The 24,513-nt window shown below is 41.3% G+C and overlaps 1 protein-coding gene, 1 long non-coding RNA gene and 3 other non-coding genes across 7 annotated transcripts in view; 1 reads left to right on the top strand and 4 right to left on the bottom strand.

Annotated features, from left to right (window-relative positions):
* Nucleotides 1–8,955, bottom strand: part of LOC123768471 (uncharacterized) — a 28,316-nt gene extending 19,361 nt beyond the window's left edge. The window contains exons 1-6 of the mRNA XM_069336231.1: nucleotides 8,810–8,955; nucleotides 6,424–6,597; nucleotides 5,983–6,102; nucleotides 4,865–5,013; nucleotides 3,420–3,588; nucleotides 2,630–2,865 (exon numbers count right to left, since the gene is read on the bottom strand). Of these exons, the coding sequence (XP_069192332.1) occupies nucleotides 2,630–2,865; nucleotides 3,420–3,588; nucleotides 4,865–5,013; nucleotides 5,983–6,102; nucleotides 6,424–6,597; nucleotides 8,810–8,815 (854 nt within the window). The 5' untranslated portion in view covers nucleotides 8,816–8,955. The remainder of the gene's footprint in view (nucleotides 1–2,629; nucleotides 2,866–3,419; nucleotides 3,589–4,864; nucleotides 5,014–5,982; nucleotides 6,103–6,423; nucleotides 6,598–8,809) is intronic.
* Nucleotides 1–24,513, top strand: part of LOC138371415 (uncharacterized) — a 45,930-nt gene that overhangs the window by 14,363 nt on the left and 7,054 nt on the right. The window contains exons 1-2 of one of the 3 annotated variants that reach the window (XR_011230453.1): nucleotides 22,205–22,219; nucleotides 23,865–24,180. This is a non-coding gene — a long non-coding RNA (uncharacterized lncRNA). Of the gene's footprint in view, nucleotides 1–22,204; nucleotides 22,220–23,840; nucleotides 24,181–24,513 lie in introns of those variants that run through there. The other 2 variants (XR_011230452.1, XR_011230451.1) reach the window with 2 other exon arrangements.
* Nucleotides 4–77, bottom strand: TRNAI-AAU (transfer RNA isoleucine (anticodon AAU)). The gene has a single exon. It is a non-coding gene; the product is annotated as a tRNA-Ile (tRNA).
* On the bottom strand, nucleotides 440–513 carry TRNAI-AAU (transfer RNA isoleucine (anticodon AAU)). The gene has a single exon. It is a non-coding gene; the product is annotated as a tRNA-Ile (tRNA).
* On the bottom strand, nucleotides 707–780 carry TRNAI-AAU (transfer RNA isoleucine (anticodon AAU)). The gene has a single exon. It is a non-coding gene; the product is annotated as a tRNA-Ile (tRNA).

Raw genomic sequence — 24,513 nt, 5'->3', positions numbered from 1 at the left:
CTATGGCCCGTATGGGGATCGAACCCACGACATCCGCGTTATTAGCACGGCGCTCTAACCAACTGAGCTAACAGGCCAATTGTGCCATATGTCTTATAGGACAAGACACTAAATTTACACACGCTTTTCATAAAACCTTCGTTGAAGGTTGGGAAAGAGATATTGACTTATCAGTAACTAGTTTACAAGGTTAAAAATGGCATTTTAGCCAGTTTGTGTAACCCGTCCTTAAACCAGGTTCGTTACAGTTCGTTACAGCAATTAGTAAAGGAAATTGGGCGGAACTCATCCTCCTTATTAGGCTTAGAAATTGGAATGATGATACTGTTGGTCAATGAAATAGGAAGTTTCCCATTAATATAGCTCATATTCAACAGTTGAAGAAGGGGATTTATGGGTACTAAACTTTAATCAGAGAATGCTGTGAAAAATATCTCCTTGGCCCGTATGGGGATCGAACCCACGACATCCGCGTTATTAGCACGGCGCTCTAACCAACTGAGCTAACAGGCCAGCTGAACAGGAAAATAGTAGACCAAAGAATTATTAGTCACATGGCTACTAGGAAGACTTAAGTTTAATTTATTATGCACATCATACCCACCATGTGGACAATATTGGGAAAAGTTAGAAGGGCACATAGCTCAGGACCTAAATATGTCAATTAGAAAATACTTTGAAGAAACAAGAAAATAAAAGGGGGGGCTGGCCCGTATGGGGATCGAACCCACGACATCCGCGTTATTAGCACGGCGCTCTAACCAACTGAGCTAACAGGCCATGCTTGCCACTAACATACGGTAGTATTTAGAAAATAATTATTATTATTATTTATTATCATTATATATTTTGTTATATATATACTGCCGCTCACTGGATGAATATGGGTTGCAAAACAAATTGTATCATGGTCTAATGTATATTGTATAAATACAAATTATAATAACCGCCATTAACATGAACATAAGGAGTATGGACGCATTTCCATAAAATAGCCGTCGCCGCTGGCGGTACTAATGAATCAAGCAAAAATAAACACATGCCCGCACGAGTTCACAGAAAACAAAAGGACTTCCCGAGGTAATTTTATGAACCCACAACAACTTTCACTCTTGGCAATTTTCCGCGAAAAAGGATGTCCTGAAATTTCGGAGATTTCCGGAGCATTTTAGTAAAGTATTGCTCAACAGCCACTCCATTAGGCAACATTACGTTGCTCCTGACATATCAACGACAGCTAGTAGTTATCATCATCATCATCATCAATTCACCATCATTATTCTTTTTATTCTTCACCCCCTCCCATCCATCACCCATACTTTGAACGGTACGGTAAAATGATTTCTGGCACATGTCTTAATTAGACCCCCAGTGAATGTAGCCTGACAATTTCTAGGGTCGGTCTTGTGTTTAATCACAATGACCTTTATTGGTAACATAATCACTGCTTGTGATGTAACTTTTAATAAGGTACAACATAAAAAAACTGACAAGGAAATTGCAAGCACATGGAATAAATGATAGAGAATGAATAAAACAATAGTTGAAACAAAACGCAAATGGTCGTCCTAAACCTAAATGAATTTGACTTGAGAAATGTGAGTGTGGGTGCCGTAAAATTCCATTTTGGGACCAACCATTTTTGTCATTTACATCAATGACATATTAGAATATTACAAACCATACCATCAGCTTTTTCCATAGGCTCTATTTAATTTACTGAAAGTAATGAATCTGGATGTAATACAAGATTTTCAGGTATATTATTTAGGATTAAACCTCTATATCGAGTTTAACTCAGGCTTTATATGTACTCGCTTAATTGTGCTTGCTCTTTGTGCTTTGGCTCTTTGGTCCCGCCTCTCAACTGTCAATCAACTGGTGTACAGATTCCTGAGCCTATTGGGCTCTATCATATCTACATTTGAAACGTGTGTATGACGTCTGCCTCCACTACATCACTTCCTAGTGCATTCCATGTATTAACTACCCAATATCACATCGTGTGATCTAGTTTTCATACAAGCTGAACTGCCAAGACATTTGATTTTAGCTTTTATGGGGCAAGTAACAAAAGTATGTGTAGTTATGGTATCAAAATCTTCAGATATTAAAATCCATCTAGTCTAACACACTGCATCTACTGTGTATCTCTACTTGAGGTGCCCAAATTTACGGTAATTTAAAAATATATAATCTCTTGCACATGAGAAACCATAATGCATTTATATAAAAATGGAATTCGCGTGAAAATTTTTTGCTTGACATTCGGATAACATTATTTTAATGTACGTTTTTTTTAACCCCAAATCTTGCCTTTTAATATTAGAGATAAATTAATAATCCCAACTGACCTTGCAGCACACATCTTGAGTTCAATAATGCTGAAGGTTTTATGTTACTGATATTGAAACGCTACTAGGTAATCGTTTCATTAACAGTGTAAAAATGGAGCAAGAAATAATTTTTAGCTTTCTGAACACAGGAATAAATACCTGACACTCAGAGTAGTACACTGTGTGTGTCCCAGGCGGATGCAGACTGCCTTCAAATCTGCATCAGCATTGTCCTTCACCTTAAGTATCCTACTACATCAATAATTTTAAAATTTGAAAGGATCAGTACTTACTGCGACTGAGGGAGGCGCTTGTGTTTCAGAGCCTCTTCGTAGAGTGTGGCGACGGTGCAGTTCGTCATGGCGAAGGACTGGAGGCCGTGGATGTTGATGGCCCCGGAGAGGAGGCGACCAATTCTGACGCCATCCAGAGTGAGATGAGAGCCTCCCGAGTAGCCAGACTCCTCCCATGACCCCACCCGTCCACCCACCATCTTCACACTCCCGGCTCCAGGCAGTTCGAACGCCACCTGCAGCACAAAAAGTTGAATTAACGTATTATAGACCTCGTACTCATGCTGCAGACGGTGTTAGGAAAGTTAGTCATATAATGGGATCAGGAATTGCATGGATCCCAGTGTTCTTCTAAGCCAAGTCATTTATAATAATAATAATAATAATAATAATAATAATAATAATAATAATAATAATAATAATAACATTATTCACAACAATGTGTGTACAAAGAATATAGGAGTAATGAACAATTTTAGGAACAGATACTAATGAAGTCACTATTGCGCAAAGCGTTTCGGGTAAATTTACATTACATGAATTTACATTTAATTTAGGTAAATGTTTTTTTATATATAAATATTTGAGCCTTATTTAAATAGAAAACTTCGACTGTTAAATTGACGCATCTCATTCTACCAAACAAAGATTCAACAAATTTTGCCTTATAGTATGCACAAATCTTGAAAACTATATTGCCTCATAAACAGTAACATCGTCAGTTTTAATTTAATTTTATTCTAATAGAAAATTGAAAACCTCTGGTGAAAAGAGAAGCCTCGCCGCTCACCATCTTGAGCGTGAGTATGTCGGTACCAACGAGGGTGACACTGACGTTAGCCGTGGAGGGATAGCCAGAGAAGGAGCGGGTCTCCAGCACCCCCAGCTCACACTCCTCCACCAGTACCTCCACCTGGTGGCTGCTTCCCAAGATTCCCTCAGGTAACCCGCTTATCTTACTGGAGAAAGAGAGGAAACTAGGTAAGATGTAGTCAGCCAAAAGCCTATTGTTTCCATATGCAGGCGATGAGTCACAATAACGTGGCTGAAGAATGTTGACCAGATCACACACTAGAAGGTGAAGGGACGACGACGTTTCGGTCCGTCCTGGACCATTCTCTAGTCGATTGTCTTGATCGACTTGAGAATGGTCCAGGACGGACCGAAACGTCGTCGTCCCTTCACCTTCTAGTGTGTGGTCTGGTCAACACTATTGTTTCCATTTACAAACAGCTACAAAAACATAAGAGGGGTAATTTTAAGTGACTCTGAGTCAGCTCTTGAAGCACCTTGAAAACCCAACCTACAAAAAAAAAAGGTAATAAGAATCTCATTACATCAAATATTAATATATAACTAATGTACAGAACAATTTTTTTGGATCTCCTTTCATTTATTATACACCCTATACCTATTCTGTGGGCGATAGTGTAAAAGGTTAGAGTCACACATATATGGGGTCAGGGACCGAATCCCCAAATTCATTTAGCTAAGCAAGTTAGTCTTGATGAGCTAATTACACGCATTATACCTACAATAGGTTTAAGAACGACCGTAAGTACAGTCTCTAAGCTAAGTAGCTTACATATGTTTCTAGTTTCAAGCTAGCCTTATAATTCGATTTACCTATCATGCACACCCACCCTCGACCCCATCCAGAGGGTGGCGGTGGAAAGGTTACAATCACCCACATTTACTGCCCGTACTAAGTAAATTGGGGATTTGTATGGATATCATTTTGCATATATGTATTACCCAACATGATAGACTAGGTGGCTAACAAGGTAACAAACCTAAAATTGAACTAGACCTGTGTATCCCTATCTCCATTTGTCAAAACTACACAACTTCGTCTAAGTAGGCTCAGACAGACGGCCAATAACCGACACTCGATGGTTAAAAAAACACTAACTTAAAGAAATATGATTTGTTTACAACTGAGAGCTAAGTGTTCGGACAGCACAAAGCATAGTATAGTAATTGTCAGAATTAGGCAGGGATAGCACTAGTTATGGCAGGTAAATGAAGGTTACCAATACCTTTCTTTCTCTTAGCACCGAGTGCTCCCATTGTAAACTTTGAGAAAAGACCTAGGATGCATTCTTTAACATTAGTGAATATCCATTTATCAGTTATTTTAAACCTAGTATGATGTACTTGGAGCTTTGCAAATATTTAATTCCTTCACGGATATTAGAAGATATCCTCATGAACAGTAGCTGTGCGGGGACTAACCTGTTGATGAAGGTGGCGGTGAGGGAGGGCAGTGTCTCCTCCTCCTCCGGGGCAATGTAGGCTCCCAGGCGGAAGCTTGGTGAAGCTTCCACCCACACCTCCAGGTGGTCACTGCGACGCACCAGATTCCACACTGCCGACGGCACCACCTGAGGCCCCCACAAACTGTTATAAAGTGGGAGGTGGTGATGGTCGTAGAGGTGGTGGTGATGGTAGTAGAGGTGGTGGTGATGGTAGTAGAGGAGGTGGTAATGGTAGTAGAGGTGGTGGTGATGGTAGTAGAGGAGGTGTTAATGGTAGTAGAGGTGGTGGTGATGGTAGTAGAGGAGGTGGTAATGGTAGTAGAGGTGGTGGTGATGGTAATAGAGGAGGTGGTGATGGTAGTAGAGGTGGTGGTGATGGTAGTAGAGGAGGTGGTGATGGTAGTAGAGGTGGTGGTGATGGTAGTAGAGGAGGTGGTGATGGTAGTAGAGGTGGTGGTGATGGTAGTAGGGGAGGTGGTGATGGTAGTAGAGGTGGTGGTGATGGTAGTGGTTGGAGGTATAATCGTAGTCTGGTGCTCACCTCCCCGTGGGACTCCAGAGGGGGGGGGGGCGCACCAAACTTCTGCCTAACAGTGGGTTTAATCTGCCTCAAGGCACAATATTATTCCCCTCGACAAGCGACGTGTATATAGCAGAGAGGCTGTGTATTTTACCTTACACGGTAACACCGGGGTACATCCGGATGTACCCCGGCAAAAATGGAACAAAAAAACAACACCGGTGAGGCCCACAAGAGGTTGACAGCCAGCGGACTCAACATGGCTCTGGACAAAGGGGTGACTGTCAGGGACTCGCATGGTTCTAGATAAGAGACTGTCAGGGACTCGCATGGTTCTAGATAAGAGACTGTCAGGGACTCGCATGGTTCTAGATAAGAGACTGTCAGGGACTCGCATGGTTCTAGATAAGAGGTAGCAGCCAGGGACTCGCATGGTTCTAGATAAGAGGTAGCAGCCAGGGACTCACATGGTTCTAGATAAGAGGTAGCAGCCAGGGACTCACATGGTTCTAGATAAGAGGTAGCAGCCAGGGACTCACATGGTTCTAGATAAGAGGTAGCAGCCAGGGACTCACATTGTTATGGACACTACAGCCGGAGATATGTAATGTGGAGGTGTTGACCTTGAGGTGTGGGGCAGTTGGCAGCCAGGAACACTTGAGACCTACTACCTCCTCCAGGCTTCTTGATACATCCTGGAAATATATAGATTGTGAAATTGTCATTCATATATGTATATATATGCATACATGTGTCAGACCACGGAGGAAGAATTGAAACAGGAATTTCCTAAGTACTTTCGTATTTAATAATACAACTTCAGAAGGGTCGTATTATTCCTTCTGAAGATATATTATTAAATACGAAATTATTTAAGAAAATTCCGGTTTCAATTCTTCCTCCGTGGTCTGATACTGTCACATTTTTCATCTCTTGTTAATTTTCGTGATTTACACACACAGTTATGTGTAAATATATATAATATTTAAAGAACCAAGTAATATGGGTGAACATACTTCGCCCTTCTTGCAGTAGCAGGAGACGTTAAGGGAGACCATCTCCTGGTTGTCCAGTACCGTCTTGCTGGTTTTAAGCCGACATTCTTGCCTCATTTGTGTGCAGTCTTGCCCCAGCACCGCCACCACCACCACCGCCAGCACCACCACCCACCACACACCGATCCTCGTTCCCTAGGGATAACAAGAATGTCTATTGCTAGCAGGTTATTTTACGGGCTCACCATAGACCGTGCTGCTTAGAATTTTTTGTTCCGAGTAGCTGAATCTACGACAATAACTGTCGGCACATTCTTATCGGCAACTGAGCCGATAAGAATGTTCAGATGGATTTAATACTTTTGAATTTTGGCAAACTGTGGGTAGAGTGTGAGAATATGTTCTAATGTACGTGAGTGATTGAAATTATATTAATATTTGTATATATAAAAATACAATTTTGACCTAAACATTCCCTCTAATGCGTTATGTGTGGTTTCCTCCGAGGGTAAGGGTCCCCTTCTTCCAGCCAGAGGTGGTACTCCCTTCCTATATTTTAATTATACAAAATACAGAGGATACAGTATTTGTATACTTTATTAAGCCACTAATTACGGGGAGCTTTTCGGGTATAACTTAATGAGTGAATTGAGTTTTATATTTTTGGCAAGGCTTAATACTGTATGAGATTATAAACTGACAAAGTATTTTTTATAGGAATTTAGTAAATTATATATTTTCTAAAGTGATATACTTAATGATGAAAAGTATAAACTACTGTATTTTAGAATCTGTACCTTTATTGGTAACTGTAATAACATTACTTGTACAGTATTTAATATTCATAATAACAGTAAACAAATTGTCTTAATTAGGATGAAGAAATACGTGAGATTTATGCTACATGATTTAACACATAAACGTCTATACATAATAGTAATTAGGTACTTCTTTGCTTCTCTTTTTAAATTGGGTAAGATAAGTACAACATTTAATTGCATTTGGGAAGTCATTCCACAATTTAGGGCTCAGATTTGCATGGCATTTCTGTTTTGATCGAGTTATGCTATTTGAATATCAACGTGTCTCACGTGTAGTGTCTATAGGTTATCTTGCAGTCCTCTAAGAAACGTTTGTCAGGATTAGAATTTTGCTTCAGAGTTCTAGAGGTATAGAGTACACTTGAGTGTGTGTGTTGTGCTTTCATTTATCTAAACATGAACTGTAACAACACCGCCCAGTTCCGGACCTCCCTAAATGTTCAGGGGCATTTAATGTATTTCAGTAACAGTCGATCACATTAAAACTATTGAAAGCACCCACGGGACACAACCAGGAAACACTTTTTGTTACTTGCACGATCTAACATAAATTAACAAGAAAAAAATTCCGCTTTCCATCATTTTGTTCCTCCCCCTTTTACTAAATCATTTGGTCAAAAACCCACCTATGTCTTATCTAAAGCTGCTAATTTCAGAGCTCTATAATTCCTAAACATAGCTTTATGCTCTATTAACAATTGCCAAATAAGACCTCTACAGTTTCCCAAAAAAGCGTAGGGCCTCAATGTGTAAAGCCGGCTATATGTGTGTGTGTGTATGTAAAATATACCAATAGAGCATATACAGTTGTAAAATACACACAATTTTGGCACTATTAAACATTGACAAACCTTTGAAAATTTATATATAAAGATCTCCGACAAGAAATTGTCTAGGCGTTAGTTTTTAACTGTTCGCCTCTGTTCACCCAGCAGTAATTGGGTGCCTGGTTTTTAACCGATTGGCGGATCGTGTTCCAGGGAAAACTGGTGGGTAAGGTTTACCATAAACTATATGGGAAGCGAAATCTCTCAGCTTGCTAACACGAGTCATAAGTCGTCTATTCCTCTACTTACCTCTGTAAAAAAAAATCGTATTGAACAGACATTTTCACATTACAACACTATGGTATAGCCTTATGATAGGAAAATCACACGTTTTAAAGAAAGCGCCTAACTAACTGTGCAAGAAGTGACACAAGATTATAATCATTTGGAGGTACCTAATACGCATTTAGCATCAAGTAGCCTATCGTTAGAAAATATGAAATTGATGTACAGACTATTATGCTGCTGTTGTTTTAGATTCAGCAACTCTGAACAAAAGTTCCAAGTAACACGGGCTATGGTGAGCCCGTAGTGGACTAATAAATTAGGCGATACCCGAAGCACTTTGACTTATCAGTCACCGTGTGCCTCATCCCCGGCCAGGAACGGCAACGCTAGACAGTTGACATCAATTATAACAAATAAAAGCTTGGCAAAGAGTCGTCTGGATACACGACTCCAGACATCTCTCCTGGCACGCTAATCAAGCCTAAAACTGCGTCTTAAGTTTATGAGAACACTGTGTGAGAATAAACTGACCATCATGGCGGTAGCGACGAGAGCATCGGAGAGACAATACTGGACAAGTCCTGCCGCTAGCTAGGCTCATACCAACCGTGAGTAATTTCCTTTCTGAGAATAAACAACGGATGTCCAGCCCACGTTAGTGAGTGATATCACGCGCCTTATCTCAGTAGTGAGCACTGCTCTAACTAAGAATACTATAGAGGCGACACTTACACAAAGAAGTGAGCAGACAGTGGCATACTATTAAAGATGCAGAGTCTCTGCAGAGATGCGCCCTTATATATGCAGTACATACATACAGTAAATAGTTAAAAACAAGAAACGCGTTAATAGTATTAACAATAATATTGTATAAAGTTGATTGTGTATTGTTAAACTATTTAGTGGGGTCGTATTCCGGGGAACATAGGATACCTGCCCGAAACGCAACGCGTGCTAGTGGCTGTACAAGAATATAAGGACTCGTGTAAATAAATAAATAAAAACTATCGCCAGAGGAACACAAAGAACATTGTGAGAGAAGCGGCGTCGCTTTCCAAACTCAGACTTGCTTTTAATTATATGTATGTTGAAATACTTAAACTTTTGCGAGACCAAAATTGGAATATGCAGTAGTTGTATATTCCAATTTGGTGCCCAAATCTTAAGAACAACATCAATAAACTGGAAATAGTGTAACGGAATGCTACAAAATGGCTTCCTAAACTAAAAAAAAAACAAAAAACAAGAGTTACGAGGAGAGACTAGAGGCGTTAAACATGCCAAAACTAGAAGATAGAAGAAAAATAGGTGATATGATCACCACGTACAAAATACTAACAGGTTTCGACCAAATTGACAAAGAGGAATTCCTGAAGCCAGCAACTTTAAGAACAAGAGGACACTACATTCAAGCTAAGGAAACAAAGATGCCGAAAACATATTAGAAGATTTTTCTTTTGCAAACAGAGTAGTAGATCGCCAAAAGTCAAAACCGTCAGTAGTTTCAAAACGTCATGACAAAGAGTATTGGGAAGACTGGACACCACGAGCGTAGCTCATCCTATACAGTAATTACACTTAGGTAATTACACACACATCCTCAGGAAGCAGCCCGTATCTATCTAACTCCAAGGTCTGTACATATTTACTACTAAGTTAATTGGGTGAAAGAAACTCCATTTCTTTCCGCCTCGGCCGGGTGTGTGTGTACTCGGCTAATTTACGTAAATCTGTATCTATGTATTTACGTATGTAGGTTAGCTTAGCATTTTAAAAGTACCGAATCACCTTCTGTCGTCGATTGTTCAATAAATCCCTGAACTATATGTTTAACTGATCTCTAACCCTGTCTATGGAGGACAGAAGAAAACGCATATATCCTAGTTAGCATTGTAAATGTGTGGCCACGTCTGTGGTAGAAAATAATAAAACTAATAATAAAAACACCACCAACCGCACTAACTGGAGCGGCACCCATCACCGCGGCCGTACTCTCACACGGGGCATCATCCACAACCAAGACATCCTCACGCTCGGGCAAGGGAGGAAAATCCGCTTCATGAAACATATTTACCCGATCATACACCCGAGTGTCCCAGGCAGCAGCCAAATGTCCAACATGGCCACATTTAAAACACGTCCGAGTCTGCCCACGGTAGGAGAAGCAGACCGTAAAGCCAGCAAGCACGAGAGAAGAAGGCACATTCCCATGAAGAACCATCTTAGCCGTTCTGTAACCAGGGAAACATTCGCTAATTTTAATGTACAGTATAACCCAGAATGAAGTTTCCTCGAATTAAGTTAATTGATATAAAATTAGACCTAAGATGGGTGTTTTGGTTGTGTCGGCAATTGTTTGTATTTACTGTTGGTGGATGAAGCATTTAGAAAGGAGATTCGAATAGACGAGGCGACCGAAGCAGTGTTGGAGAAAAGTTCGAAAATCAGCAATTGTGAAACGAGCATTAACCCCGTGAATATAAGGATGGGATGGTGCATTTGCCGTACGTTCGTGAAGCATTTAAAGAGGTGCGATTAGGAACACAGGAAGAGACCGAAGCACTGTTCGATAAAATGTTGAAAGTAATCATTTGGGAATCATGAGTAAATTGCTTTTCAGTCATTAGCAGGTGTTTGGGAACTGGGTTGACGAGCATTTTGTCATTGTTTACGAGGACGGACTGGACGATATAGGTGTACCGGTAACTCAGTGCATTTGTAGAGTCCAGAGTTTAGTGCAAGCCAGTGCTTTGTGCATCCCGGTGTTTTTGTGTAACCCAGTGCTTTACTTTTGTGTTACTCAGTGGTTTTGTGTTACCCCAGTTGTTTATTGTTTTGTTACCCAGTGCTTTACTTTTGTTATCCCGTGCTTGTGTGTTACCCAGTGGTTTACTTTTGTGTTACCATGCAGTGCTTTACTTTTGTGTAACCCAGTGTTTTTGTGTTACCGTCCGTGTATACACAGGATGTCTAAATGTAGCACAAAACTTGGATAATTCAGCGGCAAAATTTCCATTCGACGGAATTGGTAATAATTTACTCCAGTCCTGATCCCCTTGCTCTAAATGCCACAGTAAATACTGAGCTAAATAAAGTCCATCTGTGGCTAACTGCCAACAAACTCACCCTTAACATTGACAAAACTTTCTATATTCTGTTTGGCAATAAATCCTCTAATCAAATAAATCTCAAAATAAACAATACCCAAATTTGTAACAAATTAGATGGCAAATTCCTTGGCATTCTCATTGACCACAAGCTGAATTTCCAGGGACACATTCTAAACATATCAAAAAAAGTTTCAAAAACTGTGGGCATTCTTTCTAAGATCAGATATTATGTACCACGCCCTGCCCTGGTGACTCTCTATTACTCCCTTATCTATCCATATCTCAACTATGGTATTTGTGCTTGGGGCTCTACTACCCAAAATCACTTACGTCCTCTAATTACTCAACACAAAGCTGCTATTAGGACAATATCCAATTCTGGCCCCAGACATCACTCGGTACCCCAACTCAAATCTCTGAATATGTTAGACATTAAGTCACTGCACATTCTCTCATGTGTATTATACATATATAAAACGCTAAACTATAATGCCAATCCTGATCTCAAAAGCTTCATAGAAATTGAAATTGAAATAAGTTTATTGAGGTAAAATACACACAAAGGGATGAGGTAGCTCAAGCTATTCTCACCCCATTCAGTACAACGTGTTAATATATACATAGACACACATCACAAATAAACATATTGCCAAACATTCTGAGAGGTAAACATATACATTTCCTCCTTCACAAGGAGTATGTTATCAGACGTACACACAAATACTTTTATGACCTAGGTATACTGTATAGACAAGCTTCATAGAAGGTTGTAACAGAACCCATGAGCACCACACCAGAAGTAAATACAGTTTTGATATTCCTAGAGTACGACTTAATCAAACTAGAAATGCTCTACAAATCAAGGGGCCCAGAATGTGGAATGACCTTCCCAACCATGTTAAAGACTGTACCTCTCTCAACCAGTTTAAGTTAAAAGCGAAGCTATACCTAATATATTCCCTGTAACCTACCTTACCCTTCTATTGTCAACCAATGTCTGTTTTTTCTTTAAAGAGCGCTGTTTGTCGACATAATTGTATTTGTGCTGCTTTTTCATCTATGTTTTCATTTCTTGTTTTCATTCTACTCATTATGCTCAATTAGTATTAAGCTTGTCATTTAAGTTTATCATGCCCGAAACGCTTTGCGTAATAGTGGCTTTAGGAATTGTATGTACTAGCTCTACCTATAAGTCAACCAATCCTTGTAAAAATTTATTGTATGTATGTACCTTACCTAAATAAAATTGTATTGTATTGTATTGTATAACTTGATCTTGGAAATATAACTGACGTTTGTATTGTAAACATTACATAAGAAACTTGGCGGTCGAAGATGGCTAAAGCTTCAGAGTGAACCTTTTAACACAGCCGGGTGGTACCCCATATGATCACAAAGCCCACTGGCACACCCACCTGCCAACCTATATCCTCAGCCGCCCATGTAGGGCAGGACTGACCGTTGCCCAGCTAAGAGTGGGTGAGTTTTTCAGGCGTGTTAATTCTGTTGATAGACGACGAGCCTTTAAAGCAAACCCGTCTGCCAGAATTTACCATAACTGGCCGTTGTTAAGGTTTGTGTCTGTTTGGCATTGTCTTTATTTATGGTTAGGTTTTCTGAAGGGTTTTATGGAGCAAAATTTTTTTTTTTTTTTTTTTAGTTTATGATTCGATTTTCGATTTCTAAGCAACGTTTTCTTTGAGTGTTGTGTGTATGTGAATGTGTGGGATCCTTTATTTATTTATTTATTTATTAATTAATTTATATATATACAAGAAGGTACATTGGGTTTGTGAGAATACATTGGATAGTACAGTATTTACATTCTTGTAAAGCCACTAGTACACACAGCGTTTCGGGCAGGTCCTTAATCTAGCAGATAATTTTAAGTAGGTAATTTCAATCAGAATTGATAAATGATAAAGATACATTACAAGAGAAAAATGAGATGAGAGAGATAAGTAGGTATATTAAAGCACATTGTTATATTAAAGCTCTGATTGATTACATTGACAGCTTGATTAGTAATTTAAACAAGGTTAATAGACACCATACAGCAGGTTGACAGCACATATAAGACAGCAATGATCAAAATGGTAAAGATGTTCAGATTGGGTACATAAAGATTGGGAGACTGGGTAGCAAAAGATACAGATAAACAAGATTTATAAACACCATACAACAGATTGGCAGCACATATAAGAAAACAGCAATGATCACAATGGTAAAGATGTTCAAATTGGGAACATAAAGGTTGGGAGATTGGGTAATTGATACAGTGCAATTTTAAGGCAAAAAGTGAAAAACTATGAAGATGAAATTAGGTACTTTTTAGTATTGATTTTGAATGATGTAAAAGTTGGACAGCTTTTCAATTCAGTAGGGAGTGAGTCCCATAAACTGGGTCCCTTTATTTGCATAGAGCGTTTACACAGATTAAGTTTAACTCTGGGGATATCAAAGAGATATTTATTTCTGGTGTGGTGATAATGGGTCCTATTACATCTGTCCAAGAAGAGTTTCAGACAAGGATTTGCATTTAAGAGCAGGGTTTTGTAAATGTAGTTGACACAAGAGAATTTGTGGAGTGAGATTATGTTTAGCATGTTTAGGGAGTTAAACAAGGGGGCTGTGTGTTGTCTGAAAGCAGAATTTGATATTATTCTGATAGCAGATTTTTGCTGGGTGATGATGGACTTGAGGTGGTTTGCAGTAGTTGAACCCCATGCACAGATACCATAGTTGAGATAGGGGTAGATTAGTGCATAATATAGAGAGATGAGAGCAGAGTTAGGAACATAATATCTGATTTTGGAGAGTATACCAACTGTTTTAGAGACTTTCTTAGTTATGTGTTGTATCCTCTTCCCGCACTAAAATGAAATGAGATTACTGAAGAAACGTGATCTACGGTGGAAACAATCTGTAGAATCCTTCCTTGGTGATCATTAACGTTTTTGTTGTTAGCGCTATTATTATTATTTATTATTATTATGAGGAATTTACTTTAACTAGCTTAGCGTCAGTTAAAGGGGGTATGCATGTATTTGTATTCTGATTTTGTAAGTTCACTACGAGCTCACCATAGCCCTTGATACTTAGAACTTTTGGTTCCGAGTAGCTGAATCTAAAACAACAACAATAACTGATATTGTGAGCGGAATACGGTATACCAACTGTATTCTGCTCACAAAATCTCCCGCAGATAAAAATTGTCTAGCCTTAAAATTTGACTAGTAAATATGTAAAATATATCAAACTGTGGGACACTTAAATAAGGCTACTGGTATCGGTCAATACAATGTTTGGTTTGTTCATGGGTAATCAGGCAATAATAATAATCCTTGCCTGAATGAAATGTTATCGTACACGCAATGCCACCTCGTTAATTTTAATATATTTTGCGGATTGTTATTAAGACCCACATGCATATTCAACATTAATTTACCTGTGGACAGATGATTATATATCTGAGCTAATCGTACGTCTCTTTATCCCAGCTGTCTCGACGATCCTAATGTGTTTATTTGTGAGGGACGTCATTTCGTACACGCAATCCTATCTTATATTACTGCGAGTGATGCTCGCTCGCAGGGAGAGGTCACGACCTCTCCGTAGGGTGCAGTCGCACCTCCACAGATCTCAAGTATCAGCTAATGATACTGGTAATGGCTCCAAAGGGCCACCACTTACAGGCTATTCATGCCCATGTCACCTTTTGGGTGGCTTAATCTTCATCAATCAATCAATCACTCGCAGATTCGGTTATCAAGAGGTCACTCCAGACCGACAACCAGAGCCCAACTCCATAGTCTCCTGAGACTGATGGATGCCTGCTACTACAAGATGCACAGTTATGTATATGGTTTCACATCTTGGAGAAGGATAACAATGCATGTTTTGGTTTTAGGTGATATTTCCCTCAAGTGTACAGTTTAATTTAGTTCATTTATTATGCACCCCATACCCATCATGTGGGCGGTGGTGGAAAGGGTTACAGAGGCACATAATGGGCTCAGGGACTGAACCCCACAATTCATTTAGCTAAGCAAGTTACAATCTTGATGAGCTAGTTACAAAATTCAGTATAAGTCGTCACATCAACAATGGGTTCGAGATCGAAAGTGTACAGGAAAGACATTGTGTACAGGACAGACACTGCATGGTTTATTTCCCACACTGAATCCAAAGGAGAAGCTCAACTGGTCAGGGCACAAGGCTCTGACTGCCACGTCTCACTGAATTAATATCACTCGAGTGAAAAATAAAATAAAAAGGGTAGTGTTTTGTAAATTTTATAAATTGATTTTGTGTTTATAACTTTGCGTACAGAAGATGATGCAATAGGATTGTGTAAGTGCAGATTTTCTGCACAAATTGGTATATGCCTTCAAGGCAACTAACTCGCAGAGCGTTTCAGGCAAGATGTATTAAGGAACTGAATGCTAAGTTTGCAATTTAGCCAGAGATTCCCATTACAATGATATTGCTAAGAAAAAACTGAGTTCTGTGCTACTTTCAGGGGGAAACAGGAGAAGCAAAAAAATGGCATCACAGATCAGTCTGCTACCTCGAAGAGCTTCACCTGCTTGAGCTCCTGCCTGTAGAGAGGTTACCTCCCTGGGAGGATGACCCATGCAGGATTTCATCAATGAAATGGCAACGAATAAGTCCAACATGGTACCACAAGAAATGAGGCACAATTGTCTTGAGGAAATCTATAAAGAAGCCGGAAATGAGTTAAATCAAATCTACACTGATGGGTCATCTAACCCTGTCAATGTCAGGGCTGGTGCAGCATACACTGCAATTAGGAATAATGCCTTTCAATTCGGAAATGGAGAACAAGCACGTATTGAGAACTAAGCCTCTTCAACGCTAGTGGAGTTAACTGTCATCGTTATGGCGTTAAGAGTCCTTGAACGAAACACTAATGATGCCGTGATCTGCACTGATTCAAAAGCAGCGCTACAAAGCCTTTAGTAAAAATAGTGCAGAAAATCTTGCGATAGTCGCTAAAATCAAGAGAGCTGTGAGAATACTAACCAATCAGGGAAGAGTCGTAAAATTTCTATGGATCTCCTCCCATGTTGGAATATGTGGGAATGAATGAGCAGATGTGCTGGCTGCTGAAGGCGTTGAAGGAGACCATATTGAATACTTCATACCCAAGACTCTTCTACAAATTAGAGGTATTGTCAGGCAACATCACCGTGACAAGGTTACTGAGGAAAGGAGGAGAGAAGAACAAATCAGTGAATCTGTACGATGGTACAACATGGTTGCAGCTGGCGATTCCAATCATTATATTGACATATAATGTCTACTAGCGGGGGATACCCGGCGTTGCCCCTGGTGATTGGGGTCATATCTTCACTACACAGTATCTTTACTGTAAGCATTTTCACTACACTCAACCTTCAACACTTTATCTATTTACACATTTTCCGCCCTTCACCACATTCCCCCACCTTCCCTTCATCACTACCTGATGTTACTTCCAACCTCCTCGGCTGGACGTGTGCTGGGCGGGTCGCCCCGGCTGGAAGTCGTGCTGGGCGGGTCGCCCCGGCTGGACGTGTGCTGGGCGGGTCGCCCCGGCTGGACGTGTGCTGGGCGGGTCGCCCCGGCTGGAAGTCGTGCTGGGCGGGTCGCCCCGGCTGGAAGTCGTGCTGGGCGGGTCGCCCCGGCTGGAAGTCGTGCTAGGCGGGTCGCCCCGGCTGGAAGTCGTGCTAGGCGGGTCGCCCCGGCTGGAAGTCGTGCTGGGCGGGTCGTCCCGGCTGGAAGTCGTGCTGGGCGGGTCGCCCCGGCTGGAAGTCGTGCTGGGCGGGTCGCCCCGGCTGGAAGTCGTGCTGGGCGGGTCGCCCCGGCTGGAAGTCGTGCTGGGCGGGTCGCCCCGGCTGGAAGTCGTGCTGGGCGGGTCGCCCCGGCTGGAAGTCGTGCTGGGCGGGTCGCCCCGGCTGGAGACTGGCACAGTCCTCATATGCCAGCTGCCACGGCCCGCCCTTCGTTCCACTCTCACCCATTACCAACCTGAACAGGCAAAAAAAAATGCAATTATATTTCGTCATGGAATTCAGAAAGTCGTCAGTGATTGGTAAGAACCATATCTGGAATCACTATTCAGTTAGGCACACGTCAAAAATGTTTTGTCTGAAGCGTTCTGTGCTGCTTGAGGGTGAGGATCATATTGTCTGTCATTTTCCATGGCCATATGGATGGGGGTAAAATTTCAATCTGGAAGTACTCTAACCTCCTTCACGAGTGTAATTATATGAGAATGGTTGCTCAAGGAACGTGAGACGGGGCTAGTTGACACGAAGTGAGTTTTAGTCTGCCCATCATTCTCTTGTTTGGTTTCTGTCATCTTAATGTAGAACTTCAATAAGTTTGTCGAGCAGGAGTTTCCTTTGCTAAATATGTGCTGGAATTTGGGGACTAAATTGAGGTACTGTAAATGTTCTACTAGTCTGCTTTGGATCAGTCTCTCGCAACCTGCAGGGGACACTTGTTAGTGATACAGGTTTAGTCGTAGATACAGGTCTGTGGTGTAACGTTTATTTATTTATTTATTTTTATTTATTTATTTATGCATATACAAGAATGTACATAAGGAATGTGAGGATACAAATATGGTAATTACAGTCTTGTAAAGCCACTAGCACGCGCAGCGTTTCGGGCAGGTCCTTAATCTAAGAAAATTTTAAGGAGGTAAATACTTGCAAAATTTATAGACAAAAAAATGATAACAGATTACATGAAATGAAAAAAAAAGAAGAAGATGAGAGAAAATTGTAGGTACAGTATATTAAAGCACATAGGTAGCTAAGATTGATTGCAATGACAGCTTAAAATGGTAGTTGACAACAAATTGGTAGGCACAATACAGCAGAAACAATATAAGATTGATTGCAATGACAGCTTGAATGGTAGTTGACAAAAATTGGTAGTCACAATACAGCATATGGCTAGCACATAAAAGAAGACAGCAATGAACACAATGATAAGGTTGTTTGATATTACATAAAAATTAGGAGATTGGGTAACACTAGGTACAGAGCAAATTTAAAGCTCAGTGTAGGAAACTAAGAAGATGAAGTTAGGTACTTTTTGGTTTTGCTTTTAAATAAGGCAAAAGTTTTACAGTTTTTCAATTCGTTCTTGTCTTGTCCCTTTCTTGTTGACTGGTACCACATTAGCCGTTTTCCAGTCGTATGGAAGTTTCGTTTCTTGAAATAAAATATTATGACAAGGGGGGGGGGATTGCGAAATGCTTCAGCTGCCTGCTTTAGTATTTAAGATGATATTCTTCTACAGCTTTTATCATCTTAGGTTCCTGTAGTTGTTTTCTTGCCTCTTCTGGCCTGCCCGTTCGGTTTGGGTTCTCGGCTCTAGTGGCAGATTAGGCTCAAGCTTGAATACTTCCTGGGGGACATTTATTAAGTTCCTCGCATACCTCCTTATCATTCTCCGTAGCGTCTTTCCTCCCCTTTGTCAAGTGTCATCTCCTGGTCGTCCAGTCATCGTGATTCTAATGTGACTATGGAACAGTTAAGGCCGAGACTTGGCCTTGTGGGCGGTGTCATTCCCGTACTGCTTCTCCGCTACGCTGCTGGTGTCTGTGATTTCCTTCTGTGTTCTCTGAATTTCTTAGATGTTGTCTTTATGTCTTCCTTCGCCTCCAGCCACTGTCGGTTGAACTATGAGCTAATGCTCGTCTTCTTCCTTTAACCCTTAGTGGTGGTAGGAATTTTTCTTGAGCTTCTTTAAGTTTATTCGTTACGTAGTCCATTGTTCCGGTGTTGATTTTCTTGTGATTGATTGATGAGGATTAAGCCACCCAAAAGGTAGCACGGGCATGAATAGCCCGTAAGTGGTGGCCCTCTTGAGCCATTACCAGTATCAATAGATGATACTGGAGATCTGTGGAGGTGCGAGGGCACCCTGCGTGACGGGAGATGCCTCCTGTGAATCCCCTGGCGCTCTGTGTTCCCCATGGGCAGCGTTCCTTCCCTTCGTCCTATCCCAGCTCCTTGTCATCTATTTGTACTCGTCTAGTTGTGTTTGCGGGGGTTGAGTTCTGGCTCTTTGGGCCTACCTCTCAACTGTCAATCAATCAACTGATTTTTTCCACACACACACACACACACACACACACACACACACACACACACACACACACACACACAAAAGGAGACCAAAGGGACAGTACACAATGAAGGGGAACAGCCTACCTGTAACGACGCGTGAAAGAGACCTGGGGGTGGACGTAACACCTAATCTATCTCCTGAGGCACATATTAATAGGATAACGACAGCAGCGTACTCTACACTGGCAAAAGTTAGAACATCATTCAGAAACCTAAGTAAGGAGGCATTTAGGGCGCTTTACACTGCCTACGTAAGGCCAGTCTTAGAGTATGCCGCCTCATCATGGAGTCCCCATCTGAAGAAGCATATAATGAAACTGGAAAAGGTTCAGAGGTTTGCAACGAGACTCGTCCCAGAGCTACGAGGGATGGGGTATGAAGAGCGCCTGAGGGAACTGTGCCTTACGACACTAGAAAGAAGAAGGGAGAGGGGGGACATGATAGGAACGTATAAGATACTCAGAGGAATTGACAGAGTGGACATAGACGAAATGTTCACACGGAATAGTAACAGAACGAGAGGACATGGATGGAAGCTTGAAACTCAGATGAGTCACAGAGATGTAAGGAAGTTTTCTTTTAGCGTGAGAGTAGTGGGGATATGGAATGCACTTCAGGAACAGGTTGTGGAAGCAAATACTATTCATAATTTTAAAACCAGGTATGATAGGGAAATGGGACAGGAGTCATTGCTGTAAACAACCGATGCTCGAAAGGCGGGATCCAAGAGTCAATGCTCGATCCTGCAAGCACATATAGGTGAGTACATATAGGTGAGTACACACACACACACACACACACACACACACACACACATGAAGAAGCCCGTAGCAGCTGTCTAACTCCCAGATACCTATTTGCTGCTAGGTGAAGAGGATCATCAGGATGAAAGAAATTCTGCCCATTTGTTTCCGCCTCCGCTGGGATCGATCCCCAGATCCTAGGACTACGAATCCCGAGCATTGTCCACTCAGCCGTCAGCTAGGCCTCGTGTGTGTGGGGGGGGGGTCTGACGCACGTGTGTGTGCGCCTCTGGGTGGCTCTGCAAGTCACCCCATCATTACCAGAGCCCCACACACACCACTTTCCCTGGGAGTGAGGCACCAGCTCACAGTAAACATGAGACCCCATGTAGGAAAAGAATATCAACGATACTCGGATGCTCAAAACATACGCTACAATCCTTTCACTCTACAGTCTGCTTCAGCACGAAGAGTCTGCTTCATCACGAAGAGTCTGCTTCATCACATAGAGTCGTCTGTATCATCATACTTCAGGGTGTCGCCTTACCGCTTCACAGAGCGACGGGTCGAGTCCTTCCTCTGGGGTTGTTATTTCAGCAAAATATGACAAACACTTCCTCAACTGATTTCATGTTGCTCGTTCCCTGTTACTTTACGTGTGTTGTGTGTATTTAGCCCCTCAGAGTCAACACACACACACACACGCACACAATGTGTGTGAAGGGAGCCGGTGACCGAGCGGACAGCACGCTGGTCACGTGATTATGTGGTCCTGGATTCGATCCCTGGCGCCGGCGAGAAGCAATGGGCAGAGTTTCTTTCACCCTATGCTCCTGTTACCTAGCAGTAAATAGGTACCTGGGAGTTAGTCAGCTGTCATGGGCTGCTTCCTGGTGTGTGTGTGGTGTTAAAAAATAGTAGTAGTAGTTAGAAACAGTTGATTGACAGTTGAGAGGCGGACCCAAAGAGCAGAGCTCAACCCCCGCAAGCACAACTAGGTGAATACACACCATACGGATACCAAAGGTGTTCAAATCATGCGCACCAAAGGTGTTGGTACATACAGCTGGGATCAGACTGGCCGGGGTCATCGTACAGCGTGGCAGGAGAAACGTCAAAGGACTTCTGTAACTGACCTTCACCAGATTTCTCCTCCCTTAGAACAATGTTATTGTTTGACCGGTCAGTGCTCCTACAGCGTCAGGAGAGAGAGAGAGAGGACATGTTAAAGAGAGAGACACAGAGAGAACTTATAAAAGAGAGATATATAAGACAGATAGGGGGGGTTAATTTAAAATGACAGGTAAACGAAGATCAAATGAGGAGCAGGAATTATATAACTGTGTAATCATGTATCTGTAGCGTCAGAATTGGATTGAGAGACCCGTCACCTGTAGCCACCTGCCACAGGTAACGGTAGCCACCTGCCACAGGTAACGGTAGCCACCTGCCACAGGTAACGGTAGCCACCTGCCACAGGTAACGGTAGCCACCTGCCACAGGTAACGGTAGCCACCTGCCACAGGTAACGGTAGCCACCTGCCACAGGTAACGGTAGCCACCTGCCACAGGTAACGGTAGCCACCTGCCACAGGTAACGATAACCCAACCTGATCCTGGCAACCACTGTGTCGCACAGTCTGGTGGACATTTTGTAATGCCCATAAATATAGGTTTCAGACCTGAACAAATCATAACTTTTTATACTAGTGCTTTCAGGTCGTTGGGAGTCGGTAATTTCTTTCCTATCAGACCTGAGTATTTGGAACGTTATAGTTTTGACAGCAGAGATGGGGATACCTAAGTCTAATTCAACTTTATCTTTGTTACTCCTCAGCACTCCAGGCACAAACTCTGTGAGCAGGAACTGGGGCATGATCTCCCACACCACATCACCGAATGCCCAGTTATCACACCATTCAGACTCATTGGCATGAGGTACCTGGAGCTTTGCAATTTATTCATTCTCGTGTTCTTGAGAATATCCTCATAAGGCAACCCATTCTCGCAAATTTAATAAGTCAATATTGACTTATTAAATATGTGCATAGGTGACATACTAAACATAATAGTTTCCCTTGAAAACCTGATCCTGGCAATCAGGATCCCATGATCCCATCTCAGACCCTGTTGGAATATAACCAGTCTGTCAATCGGGTCAACCCAAGTGTTGCGTTTCCAAAAGGGTCGCCCATGTTGGAATCGGTGAACGCCCTAGTAATATTGTTGAAAACATCTTAATAACTTATTAAACCAAAGGTCTTTTTATGTCAGAAGAACGGCAGAAACTAGATCTATATATGAAAACTCTTTCAGGACAAAATTTAAAGTAAAACTAAAGATATTTGTAGTTGTATAAAAGTTGCATTTTTCATCGGTCGTAGAGCCGGAAATCCGCAATATTCATCTCAGAACAATGCTTATTTCACGCAGAATCGTTAATAAACGTAAGATTTTTATACGTCTTAAGAAAGATAGAAACATAATCTTCATTTTAAATGCCTTACCATGGGCATATTTGTATTTAAAGCGAAGATACGTGTATTTTTCTAATCGGCGAGCTCCGATCCCGCACAGATCGAGCAACGGAGTAACTCTCTCAGAACAATGCTTATTTCACGTAAATTCGTTAATAAACACAAATGTTTTATATGTCTTATGAAAGATAGAAATATAAGCTTTATTTTAACTACTTTACCATAGAAATATATAAAGTTCTAATGAAGATACATGTGTTTTAATAATCGCCGAGTTCCGACCCCGCACAAACTGATCGACAGAGCAACTCTCTCTCAGAACAATGCTTATTTCACGTAAATTCGTTAATAAACACATATGTTTTATATGTTTCAAGAAAGATAGAAATATAAGCTTCATTTTAAATACTTTACCATAGACATATATAAAGCTCAAGTGAAGATACATACGTTTTTATAGTGTCATTCAGTAGCTTGTCGGTCATGGTGTTCCGAACCTTAATGGAATCTGACCCATATATCAATCAGGTCAACCCATGTGTTGCGTTTCCAAAAGGGTCGCCCATGTTAGAATCGGTGAACGCCCTAGTAATATTGTTGAAAACATCTTAATAACTTATTAAACCAAAGGTCTTTTTATGTCAGAAGAACGGCAGAAACTGGATCTATATATGAAAATTCTTTCAGGACAAAATTTAAAGTAAAACTAAAGATATTTGTAGTTGTATAAAAGTTGCATTTTTCATCGGTCGTAGAGCCGGAAATCCGCAATATTCATCTCAGAACAATGCTTATTTCACGCAGAATCGTTAATAAACGTAAGATTTTTATACGTCTCAAGAAAGATAGAAACATAAATTTACTTTAATCTAGTTTTACATAATCTAGTTTTACTTTAAATTTTGTCCTGAAAGAGTTTTCATATATAGATCTAGTTTCTGCCGTTTTTCTGACATAAAAAGACCTTTGGTTTAATAAGTTATTAAGATGTTTTAAACAATATTACTAGGGTGTTCACCGATTCCAGCATGGGCGACCCTTTTGGAAACGCATGGAAACGCAACACTTGGGTTGACCCGATTGACAGACTGGTTATATTCCAACAGGGTCTGAGACATTTACACTGGCGGGCGGCGTTCTTGCCAACTATATGGCTGTTAAGTTGAAAATTGTAACTGTTAAGAGCATTCTATTGTGGTTTTAATATTGAACAATTATACATATACGAAACAGACAAATCTGGTGTCCGAAATAGTAAAAATATTAGTGTGCGATGTGATCAATGTAAGGGGGATATTGGGTGTGCCTCGTATCCCCTACAACAACAAGAAGTTCGAGAGCGATGAGGCCGCCACCTACTAGCTTCAGGATGTCGTCGAATCTAAATCAACAATATACTACCGCCGCTACTTTCTCGGAAACGTAAGTACCTGCCGCTTTACTTCTCTCACCCTGCCTAGCCTGGCCTGGCCTGACCTGGCCTAGCCAGACCTGACCAGACCTGACCTGGCCTAGTCTTACCTAGCCTAGTCTGACCTGACCTGGCCTAGCCTTACCCAACACTAATCACCACACGTGACAGCCCAAACGAATCGCAAATAAGTACACGTAACAAGTCATATGCCCGGACACTTTTTCACCTTGGGGACTGAGTGGTAACTATTGTATAGAAGAGCCGGCTCCCTGAGAGTGGTAAGAGGGTGTGATAAGAGGCTAACGTGTGGTCTTGAAGGAAGTCGATAAAGCAGACAATTT

The sequence above is a fragment of the Procambarus clarkii genome, chromosome 35 (genome assembly GCF_040958095.1).
Source record: "Procambarus clarkii isolate CNS0578487 chromosome 35, FALCON_Pclarkii_2.0, whole genome shotgun sequence".
Classification (NCBI taxonomy): domain Eukaryota; kingdom Metazoa; phylum Arthropoda; class Malacostraca; order Decapoda; family Cambaridae; genus Procambarus; species Procambarus clarkii.
The sequence above is the reverse complement of the archived record's forward strand: the minus strand, read 5'-3'. Positions and strand labels throughout refer to the sequence as shown.